Below are 12,376 nucleotides of genomic sequence, written 5' to 3'. Positions count from 1 at the left end.
TGGTGTCTCTTTTTCACTGCCTCAATCTCTACCTTCACCAACTACAGTATTTGTCCCAAATACCTTATGACTACACTCAGTGGTCTACTGCAGGCAATGGCATTTAAACAACACACAGGGGTTGGTTCCAGAGCTATCTATTGTATGTCATGGTAACTTCTTTCCAGAATGCCCACTGACAGCCCAAAGTATTTCTGAATACTTACACCCCAGTTATAACTTAAAATTTCAGTCATCCCAGGTAGCTCCCAGATGGGCCAGATCACTGTCACATGATGCAGCAGTCTAAGTATACTGTATCCTATGTAGCCCAGGATCTCTGTAATATGCTGCATTTGTCCAAGGAGGCCATGTTAGATGATTATGCTGATACCTATTGGCATGGGGGATTGAGGTGGGGGACTTGTGCAAATTATTCAGTCTACTATCTTCTAACACGTTTCATTATTTTACATCTGTACCCATAGAATATTTACAGAATAATTAGTTATGTGGCTCTTTCTACTTATGTAGGACAGCATCCTTCTTCTTAAACTGGCATAATATACTGTGTTCATGTCAGTGTTGCTTTCTCTGCTTTTATTTTGCATAGCACTGTCTTGCTTGCAGATTGTTTGCTCATTCTATGTCCAATATGTCCAGTTTACGAAACAGAATCATAATCTAGTACTCAGAAGTCCTGTCACAAATACTGTATCTTTCTTCAATAAAGCAGTTAATCATGCATACGAAATACAGGTATAGCAGCCATATTGTTTTATCATTTTTCGCCTCTACAGTCATTACATTATTTTCTTGTTATTTATAGGACAGATGATACTAGACTACATAAAAGCCAGTCACAACTGTCTTAAAGCAACAAACTGGACACTCAAGTTCTGAACCATACGACCATAAAATCAAGGATGAATAACATTGATGGACAGAATTTTGCAACAGTGGTCAACAAAGAGTATGGGCTAATGTGCACCCAAGAAGCCAATGACAAGACCTCTGTTCATCCCCATGAACACCTTTGTAACTAACAAACTACTGTATATGAAATCAAAAACACTCTAACTCATTGCTCTTTCTCCTCAAGCTACAGTTCAGCCCAACCAGCTTTGGTTGCCCATAGCCAGAACCCATAGCTGATACAGTTTGGCTGCAACAAAGGTTGACGCAATCCCCTTTTCTCCACAGAGACAACTGTGCTGGACTGCACTTCTGGCAAACAGAATGTGTGATTAAGGTGAAGGAGATGAGCTCATGAAACATCTTAATATAGAAAAAATCCAATGTCTGTCTGTCTGTCTGTCTGTCCACTTTTCAAGAGAGAACTACTTAACGGATTTAGATCGGTTTTTTTTTTCTATAATTTGCTTGAACATTCAGGTTGATTTTGCGACTCTCTCATCGCGCTAAGTGTCATAGTTTGCTTGTGGTACCGATTTATTTGTGGAAATCTAAAAGAGACGCAGTGGGCCGAGGGGAGTGGTCCTAATCACTCACACGCTAGCCTCAGGGTGTACCTTACATCTGTTTAGCTAGCAAATGAGAGAAACACTTAATGGATTAAGATCGGGTTTTTTTCTAGAATTTGCTTGAACATTCCAGTTGATCTTGTAACTTCTCTCATCGCTTGCAGGAGTGATATATTCACGCTAATCTGAGACAGAGGCTGCAGGCCGAGAGGAGGGGGAAGAGTGACGTCAGGATTGGAGAGACAGTCTATCTCTGTCTTTTGGGGCGTAATTTGACTCTGCTTAGCTAGCAATACCTTTTTGTTTATTGATTTTAAAGTTTGTCCTGTTTCACCACTATGCTGACAGAGCCACAGGGGACAGCAAGTAAGAAATAAGTGTAAGTTTTGTGCCATGTAATTTTCACATTTTGTCCAAAGAGCTCAAACTTGGTATCATCTGACCACATGACTTTTTCCATTAACTCAGATGACTCAGTCTCCTTCTTTCTTGCAAACTCCAGATGATCTTTCAGTTGATTATTTTTGAGCAACTTTTTTTTCTTGCAACCCTCTATGTACCAGACAGTATTATACACAGCATATGGAGAAACTGAGTGATACACTTCTACTGTACTGCCAGCAATTGAACTCTATTGTTCTTCATATAATAAGGCTCCCTATTGTTCACATGCTCACTTCTAAAAGGTGGCATTGCCCTCAAATTGTGATGCATCTCATTGACACTTTCTTCCATATCAGAATCCTGTGGATGCACATGTTTATATGCACAGATTCTGAACATGAAGATGTTTTCAATGACAGCAGGAAGTTGTAGCAGGCAAAACTAGAAATTACAGACCAAATATCTAATCTCTCTATTATAAAAAAATATCCTGGAGAGAAACACAACGGCGTCGAAACGTGATCTTCACGTTAAGATCACAGAAGACATTAAAAAGAAACTGCGAGACTAGAGAGATTGGACACAGAGCGTCTTGTGGGGACCTTAAACATGAGACTTTGTGCCAAGAGATTGACCCAGGACCGTCTCCCGATAACATGGAACATGAGATTCTTGCAAGACATGCCCTACTTACAATCAATATCAAATAAGCCAAGAGGCAGCAAAACATTCAGTCATCTAAAGGATTTGAGTACACACAGATCCAGGGCTCTCAGCACATATAAAGCGTATAAGGACAGTATGTTACAAATGAAACGTCGACGACTAAGCAAAGAAAAAAGCAGCATGGAGAAAAAAGACTCAAAAGCGTTGGAGAGAAAAAGGAGCAAAGAACTTAAAAATGAGAATAGTTATAAGGACAATTGCTCATGTTAATTGCAGTCTCAATTGTTAAAAAATATTTTAAAAGGAGCATCCCACATGAAAATATAACAATCTCATTAACTGACAGTGCATACCAGTTTATAAATTTTATGTCCCTTTGAGGTTAAAAAGAAAATACATTAAATCATATATCAATCAACACACGCTGCGCGCAGACAAGCAGGGAAGTGAGAGTAGAGATAAAGACGCTAGATAGATTGTATACAACAGGCAAAAATAGTGACCACTTGATAACAGTATTAGCTATAATGAATGAAAGCATAAATTAATCAACAGAAATAACTGCGACCAACATTTTAAACTTAACGATTTACTTAAGGAAAAAAAAAAGAAAGAAAAATGCCCCAGCACGCAGAAAGCAGACGCTTGCAAGCAGGCAGAGCGGCGAAGGTTAAAAAAAAAATAAATATATAAGACTTTCTCCCCAGCGGGGAATCGAACTCAGGTCTCTGAGGTACGGTAAACATGCTGAGCTTGTTTATTTGATTTTTGGAAATCAGGCTTCACACATTCTATAGTTTATGCCAACATTTTGTAACATTTATTACTAAAATGTGAAAAAGTTTCTGTTTAAACAATGTGTTTACACAGATTACTGTAGAAACGGAACACACATGAAATGCATGTGTTCCAAATAACGATCTATTATTTTCACTGTAAAACTCCAGCAGTTGAGTCACTCCCAGATAATCAAACAAGACATGAGCTGGGAAAACTTAGTGAACGTTCTGCGATGGTGGGGGATGGAATAGCCAGCTGCTTGCTGCTCATCTTAATCGGCACATTTAGAAGACAAAAGATGGTTGCGGAGAGGTGAGAACGGTTTCAAGGTGGGTCGGGTCTACAAGTTTTTTCGTATACTCTGGTAATTCTAGTGTTAAACACATGTCTCACTAGCCCCATTAAAAAGATTCAGAATATTGGGACTCGCAAGATTCCAAATATTGTTTTTACAGAAGTTTTGAAATAAAAGTGAAACTAATGAAATAACAATTCAAAGAAAAAAAAATCTTAAAAGTGTGTATCCGGAAAACCAAACACAGCGGTTGACGAGCGAAGCGAGCAGGGGGCAAAGCCCCCTAGTTAAATATTAAGTAATTTATTTCCTGGAACACTGAGAATATTACCAGAAAGGGGCTTAAGGTTATTATTGTGCATCACAAACTGACTTTTCTTTGTATTTTTAGGTAGCTATACGCTACAAATGCCAAACTAATTTTATATTGCATTGAAAGTTTTTCTCTTTTAAATCTCCTCTTGTATTTTGGTTGATAAGTTCTGTGTCAGACCTATGAACTTTAAATATTCCAAGAATGTTAAACCAGGTGAAACCTCATGTGTGATGAGTTTTGATTGTCATTCATGTAATGTAGATGACATCTACTATATACCATTACAATATTTTCTTTACATTAAACACTACATTTATTTAAATCTAAGGCAGCTTAATGGTCGAGGTCTCCAGGAGTCTGAACAAATCTGAATTGTTATGGGATATCATCTACTCTTGCATTTTGCCCTGTACTTGTAATATTATTATTGTACAACCATATTGTACTGAGGAATAGTGTCTTCTGTTCTGTGTATTGTATTGTATTTACCCCCTTTTCTGACAACTACTGTACGCCCGACCTACCTGGGTCTCTTTCTACAATGCCTTTTCCATGATTTTTCCTATTTTTTGTCCCTACAAGGGCTGTTTGGGAGTTTTTTCTTGTCTTCTTAGAGAATCAAGGTTTTGGAGCTGTCAAAAGACAGGGCTTGTTAAAGCCCATTGCAGTATTCCTTATGTAACTTTGGGCTAAACAAAAATAAATTGTATCATATTGATTAAGTTGATGATATTCATTGGAAAAGCACCAACTGCTATAAGGCTTAGGGATTAGCATGATGGGGCAAGACCAAGGACTAAATCTTTACTCTATAACACCTAAGTCTACCATTCGCTGGAAGTCGACCTCCACTACGGCCTCTGGGAACTGTACAGGTATTCTTGGACAATAACCTCAGGCTCTGCCTTTTATCTGCTTAATTGATAATGACATAACGACAGACTTGCCCACACCTGCCCATGAAATAGCCTTTGAGTCAATTGTCCAATTACTTTTGAGCCCCTGAAATGAAGGGATTGAGTTAAAAAAATGCTTTAGTTGCCTCACATTTTTATGCAATCGCTTTGTTCACCCCACTGAATTAAAACTGAAAGTCTGCACTTCAACTGCATCTGTGTTGTTTCATTTAAAATTCATTGTAGTAATGTACAGAACCAAAATTAGAAAAAAGTTGTCTCTGTCCAAATATGTATGGACCTAAATGTATTTACTTTTAAAAAGACAATATGCAAAATTTGAAGACATTGCACCCCAATCTGAAATTTAAGCAGATGGTTCAAACACAATGAGGTTAGTTATTTCATTGACTACCCCTCCAGTTCAACTTCCACCATTTGTTCAATGTTTTAAATCAGTATATAATATTTAAATTGATATAAACTGTTTTACATTTTGGATTGTAGAATATATTTGTGCTTGAAACTCCAAGGTGAATTCTCTTTACCACTCTCCAGGCTAATGATAGGATATTTTGGTGATTGAAACTGCAAGGGGAAATACGATTAAAAATTCATACTGTAATAGAAAGTACTGGCACTTATGTCTCCACTTGAGGGACTGCATACAATATAGCATTTTTGGCAACAATATGCTAATTAAATCAATTGTTATATTAATAAAAATGAGAATCTCATACTTATGTTATATAAAAAAGAGGATAATGAAACACACAGAACAGGTGAACACACTTTGGAAAGTAATCATGAAAAAATCTTGAAAACACAAATACCTCCGCGTTCAAATTGTCAGGCAGGCTATCCAGAAACTGACTCTCTATGGGATTTTGTTGAGTAAGTAGAGTAAGATAATGGCTCAGCTTATCATGAGATGAAATAATCGTGGCTTCGCCATAATCATCAAATTGTGGTCGACCTGCACGTCCAAATATTTGCATAACATCAAGAATTCCCAGATCTACCAATGCTCCTCGCTTTGCATCATATATTTGGGTGCCCTAGTTGAAAAAAAAAAATACAAATATTACAATTATATGGATTTCCACAAAAAAAATAAAACAGAAACTATCTTAAAATAAAAGAGATAAACATTAACACTCTGGCTAGTAAAATTACTTTAAATGTTTTTTTTTTTTAGATTCTGAAAAAGTACTAGGCTTATAGATGGACAACAATATTAAACATGAAAACCTTACAGAAGCTTTACACTCACATTTATAAAGAAGAATAAAACTTTAACAAGCACAGTAGTTCAAAATAACAAGAGACAGCATAACAAAGATTTCAAGTAAAAGAGCTAAGCATGTTAGACTTATGATTCCTTCTTATTTTGATCATTTCTCATTTACTTAAACTACCTAAAAAAGAAATAGTTATGCATATCTGAGCTAAGAATTGTGCTTTATTTGACTATTTGTATACAAATCAGTACAGCAGATGGCCAGGAAACATATGTACTGAAAATGTGTTATGGAGGATGTGTTTTATGTCCAAAGCTGTGTGATATCTAAATAAACACACATACACAGTCCTTCACATGTAACTAAATATACAGAGAATGTCAATAGCATAGAATTTTTCTTCATTAGGTTATTACAAAACCATTAAAAAGATATGAATACAAATGAATTGATATTTAGTGACACCTCTCATTCTTTGTAATTTAAGAGCAGTTTAGGAAGAAAATAACAGCAACATACAATAAACTGTGGACCAATGTATGGCATCTATACTAATAAAAGGCAAAGCCCTCACTGACTCACTGACTGACTGACTCATCACTAATTCTCTAACTTCCCGTGTAGGCAGAAGGCTGAAATTTGTCAGGCTCATTCCTTACAGCTTACTTACAAAAGTTAAGCAGATTTCATTTAGCAATTCTACGCGTAACGGTCATAACTGATTCCTACTTACATACATATATATATGGCCATAGCCTGCAGCTCAGTCGCCATGTGAGGCGGAGTTGCGTCCCCCATCACCACGCCTCCCACGTAGTTGGCTGTCTGCCTATATTGCGTCCCCCATAATTGAGTGCCTGCCCATATAAGGCCGTCTGTCAGCAGCAATCCAATAGACACGCTGCCGCTAAATATTCGCAGGCAAATCAAAAGTTAATACCGGGAATGCCTGTTAAACATCTTAGATTCACGAGTAGCGATTTGGGTGGTGAGATGTCTATCGAGGTGATCACTGTAATATTTATATGTCATTGAAATGTATTATTATCAGGCATGGTTTAGGCACCTATGTCATTAGGAAGGCACCAGAAAAAGGACCTCAAGGTTACCATTATGGAAGTTAATTTAGAGCACGGATGCTGTGAATGTATGAGCTGTAATAAATAAAGTTTCCCTGCATACTTTAAAAGAAAGTCTCTCCATCATTTCATTTTTCACAATTTGTGAAAAAAAGACATGGTGTCAGAATAGAGGACAGTCATGGATTTTGTTGGAGTTCCCTCGCCAGGAATTGACTGGGATTCTCTTAACCTGCCAGGAGATTGGAAAAAGTTCCGACAGCACATGGAGCTGATGTTTTCTGGCCCGCTAAAAGGCAAAGATGAGAGTGAGAAACGCAGCTACCTGCTCCTGTGGACTGGGGAAAAAGGAAGGGACATTATAACACATTGACTCTCACCCAGGAGCCAAGGTACTGAAAACTTATTATGACCGTTTTGAGGCGTTTGTCATGCCTAAGACGAATACGATATTCACAAGATACAAGTTTAATGAGAAGACGCAGGGTATAAACGAGACTTTTGATCACTTTGTAAAGGAGTTAAAATTGCTGGTGAAGGACTGTGCTTATGCAAATGAAGATGAGATGGTCATGGATAGAATAGTGTTTGGCACAAACTCAGCGAAAGTGCGACAGAAACTTTTAAGTGCCGGGTCTGAGCTAACATTAAATAAAGCTGTGGACATCAAGATCGCACGAGAGAGCACAAGCACAGCTGAGAACCTTCGATGCATGTACTCCGAGCGGCTCACGTCAACTGACTGTGAACACATTACGCAGACAACAAGCAAGAGCTCAAAAGAGCGCTGAACAAAAACGCATTACACAATTGAGAAGGCAGCAAAAGAATATGAAGCGAGTGACGCATATAAGCATATTCATAAGTGCAGCTACTGCGGAAACAAAGCACACAGTGGAAAAAGTCAATGTCCAGCTAAAGGAAGACAATGTGAAAAATGTGGTAAATTGAACCACTTCGCTAAAGTTTGAAGGACTGGGAAAGGTAAACCTGTGCATGCAGTGTGTGATGTCTCAGATAAAGAAGAAGACGAGCTGTTTATTGATGCAGTAAGAAAGGAACAACCCTCTAAAGCTGAACAAGCCTTTGTAGACATATCAATATGAAAGCAAGGTGTAAAGGTTAAGTTTAAATTAAGGTCATAGACACGCTGCTGCTAAATATTCGCAGGCAAATCCACAACTTAATACCGGGAATCCCTGTTAAACATCTTAGATTCACGAGTATCGATTTGGGTAGTGAACACTTCGATGAATGAAACCTGTTATCTTTACAACGGTTGACAAACACGGAATGTAACTTGAACACAACACATCCTTCAAATATGAACCTGATTGAAAGAAATAATGATAATCAAATCCTTGATGATAGCAACACTCATAACAGTCAATAAACAATTACATCGACAATCATGTTACATTATTTTAAAAATTTTTCCTTTTCTTTTTCATAACTTCTTTAACACACTACTTCTCTGCTGCGAAGCGCGGGTATTTTGCTAGTTATCAATATATATAACAGTTAATTCAAAAATAGCTGGTTGCAAGCAAAAGAATAGTTAGAAGTTGATCAAAGAAAGTTTTTCTTCGACAATAAAGAAACATTCCCTGCTAGAAACTGGATTAAATTAAAAGCTTTTTCCAATGTGGTCTTCCACAGATTACACCAAGCAGTGCTGCTATAAGGTTTTTTTTTTATGGATAGAAATTTCATGTCTGTTCCATTTCTACAGTAATCTGTGTCAACACATTGTTAAAACAGAAACGTTTTTTATATTCTAGTAGTAGATGACAAAATGTAGGCATAAACTATATAATGTATGAAGCCTGAAGTCCAAATAGCAAAGAAACATTTTCACAAGAATAACACAATTGCACTTTTATTCAAAAATATAACTGCAGAAACAAAAAGCCGCCTTAACATGCGACATTGACACTACTTTACTGTAACTGCCTCCGTGGTTCAATAGACTCAGCCCCCGCTTGGGAATCAAGGGGTCACGGGTTCGATCCTGCGCCCCTCCGTTTTGAGAAGTAAACTGCTCTTATTCTTACTGTTTTAGGATAAAAGCATACATTTGATTTCAGTCTGTAACAGCCGGTGCAATTTATGATCCTTGTAAAGGTTAGCTTTTTTTTATTCACTTTTCATTCTCTCAAGTCGCGTTCAGAATCAATCCATACAACCCCATCTGACACGGCTGTTTTCACTAAAGACGCGCTATAGCTCTGCAGTGTACCACGATGCATACTAACGCCAAACACCACCCCCCCCGACCCCCCCGGGTTCTGACACACAAACGCTGGCGAAGCTGCCTTCTTCGTATCTCACCGTCACTTGCTTTTCTTTTTATTCAGTTTTATTGAGTGTTCCTGCCAGTCCCGCATGTTGCTGTATGCTGTTTCTTTTGTACTCCAGGACATGCAGAGGAAAGAATGGTAAAGACCAGTAACCGGGCTATATGCAATCATCAGACACTCCCCATCTGCCCGTGTCGTTCAAACACAGGAACATATATTGGTGTAAAAGTATAACAAAAGTGCACTTTTATTCAAGTGCACTTTTTCCATCACCTTTTCCTGTAAGAAGCAGTGTACACACTTCTCTCTATGCTGTGGTTTCTATTACACACCTGAAAGAAAGAGACAATATATGTGAAAATATAATCGCACTAATGCAATATTATTTGAAAACGAACAGCGTCAGATCGGGTCTAAATTTATGCAGGAACTGGAAATTCTCTGATCGGGACCTTCCCCAGGGAAGAAAGTACAGTGTCAGGTGCTCATTCAGTGTAATAGAAACCATAGCACAGAGAGGTGTGTACACGGCAACAAGTACACGTGTCGTAAATGTAGGAAGGACGGTCCTTGGGTGTGTGGGAACTGTTAATATTTGAATGTGATGATTTTATATAGCACGGAATGAAAATCTGCACTTCTTAGCATTGCACCATGCAAGCTGTCGTATCAATCGCCTACTGTAATTTGCTTTCTTTTTCTTGGTTATACAGGTAGTTTTGAATAAAAGTGCACTTGTTTTGTTTTGAAATGAAGTGTCTGCGTGCACTTTTCATGGCATTACGTGTATTTTTGAGCATGCCCGTTTGAGCAGTATAAAAGTATTGAAAAGTATAACAAAACAACGGGCAGATGGGGAGTGTCTGATGATTGCATATAGCGCCGAACTTACTGCTCTTTACTATTCTCTCCTCTGCGTGCCCTGGGTACAAAAGAAACAGAATACAGGCGCGCTATAGCTCTGCGTTGTACCACGATGCATACTAACGCCCCCACCGGTTCTGACACACAGGCGCTGGCGAAGCTGCCTTCTCGTATCTCACCGTCACTTGATTTTCTTTTTATTCAGTTTTATTGAGTGTTCCTGGCAGTCCCCGCATGTTGCTGTATGCTGGATATGTTCATATGTATTGTCTCTTTCTTTCAGGTGTGTAATAGAAACCACAGCATAGAGAGAAGTGTGTACATTGCTTCTTACAGGAAAAGGCGATGGAAAAAGTGCACTTGAATAAAAGTGCACTTTTGTTATACTTTTACACCAATATATGTTCCTGTGTTTGAGCGACACGGGCAGATGGGGAGTGTCTGATGATTGCATATAGCGCCGAAGTTACTGGTCTTTACCATTCTTTCCTCTGCATGTCCTGGGTACAAAAGAAACAGCATACAGCAACATGCGGGGACTGGCAGGAACACTCAATAAAACTGAATAAAAAGAAAAGCAAGTGACGGTGAGATACGAAGAAGGCAGCTTCAGCCAGCGTTGTGTGTCAGAACCGGGTGTTTGGCGTTAGTATGCATCGTGGTACACTGCAGAGCTATAAGCGCGTCTTTAGTGAAAACAGCCGTGTCAGATGGGGTTGTATGGATTGATTCTGAACGCGACTGAGAGAATGAAAAGTGAATAAAAAAAAGCTAACCTTTACAAGGATCATAAATTGCACCGGCTGTTACAGACTGAAATCAAATGTATGCTTTTATTCTAAAACAGTAAGAATAAGAGCAGTTTACTTCTCAAAACAGAGGGGCGCAGGATCGAACCCGTGACCCCTTGATTCCCAAGCGGGGCTGAGTCTATTGAACCACGGAGGCAGTTACAGTAAACTGGTGTCAATGTCGCATGTTAAGGCGGCTTTTTGTTTCTGCAGTTATATTTTTAAATAAAAGTGCAATTGTGTTATTCTTGTGAAAATGTTTCTTTGCTATTTGGACTTCAGGCTTCATACATTATATAGTTTATGCCTACATTTTGTCATCTACTACTAGAATATAAAAAACGTTTCTGTTTTAACAATGTGTTGACACAGATTACTGTAGAAACGGAACAGACATGAAATGCGTGTGTTCCAAACAACGATCTATTATTTCCACTCTAAAACTCCACTTCACTCCCAGATACTCAATCAAGGCATGAGCTGGGAGAAGTTCGTGCACGTTCTAAATTGGTGGGGGGATGGAATAGCCGGCTGCTCCTAGCTTCTCTTTATCAGCACATTTAGAAGACAAAGGGCGCTGGCGGAGAGGTGTGAAGGGATTTAAGAAGCGATTTAAGGTGGGACGGAATTACGAGTTTTTTCGTAGGCTCTGGTAATTCTAGTGTTAATAAGTTAAAACTTCCCTGTACAGTGTATTCCACAAAAAGTTTACATTGTTTTCTTGGCATTGCATGGTAGGAAGTACATTCAAATATAAAGACTGAAGGTGCTTGTTAAATGGTTATAAAATGGTCCAAACCAATGATGGAAGGCTTTGTACACATTTGTTACAATATGGGCCTGTTTTGCTATTTTAGTGAAAGGGTTGGTGTTCTAAAGGAAGATTCATTAGTTAAAATGCATGCATACTACAAAGACATATAAGATTAATATGATTATTTGTTGTTAATGTATTAAATACAAAAAAGTAAAAAAAAAAAAAGGTACTGAACTTTTATTATTACTGCATGTGCAGGAAGGTTGACTCCCCAGGCCAGAGTAGCTGTGCAGACCAAGACTTTAATGAATCCACGAGAAAAAAGGTGCTCCACTAGGTTCCGGTCTTGTCGTAGCATTCCAGCATGATGAATACCAAAGCCACATGGAAACATTTCACGTAACTGTTTGTTACGAGATTTCTGCACCTGAAAGATAACAAATGTATCACGACAAAATTAAGATATTGTTAAAGAATATAAAAGCAATTCATGTAGAGATAAAAACGGCCTTCTAATTTCTGCCAGCTTTTATCTTAAACAGTT

At 38.2% G+C, this 12,376-nt stretch overlaps 1 protein-coding gene across 1 annotated transcript in view; it reads right to left on the bottom strand.

Annotated features, from left to right (window-relative positions):
• The window catches only part of ascc3 (activating signal cointegrator 1 complex subunit 3), a 683,087-nt gene that overhangs the window by 242,217 nt on the left and 428,494 nt on the right, over window positions 1-12,376 (bottom strand). The window contains exons 15-16 of the mRNA XM_039747862.1: window positions 12,068-12,259; window positions 5,634-5,858 (exon numbers count right to left, since the gene is read on the bottom strand). Of these exons, the coding sequence (XP_039603796.1) occupies window positions 5,634-5,858; window positions 12,068-12,259 (417 nt within the window). The remainder of the gene's footprint in view (window positions 1-5,633; window positions 5,859-12,067; window positions 12,260-12,376) is intronic.

This window comes from Polypterus senegalus, chromosome 3 (genome assembly GCF_016835505.1).
Source record: "Polypterus senegalus isolate Bchr_013 chromosome 3, ASM1683550v1, whole genome shotgun sequence".
NCBI lineage: Eukaryota > Metazoa > Chordata > Cladistia > Polypteriformes > Polypteridae > Polypterus > Polypterus senegalus.
The sequence above is the reverse complement of the archived record's forward strand: the minus strand, read 5'-3'. Positions and strand labels throughout refer to the sequence as shown.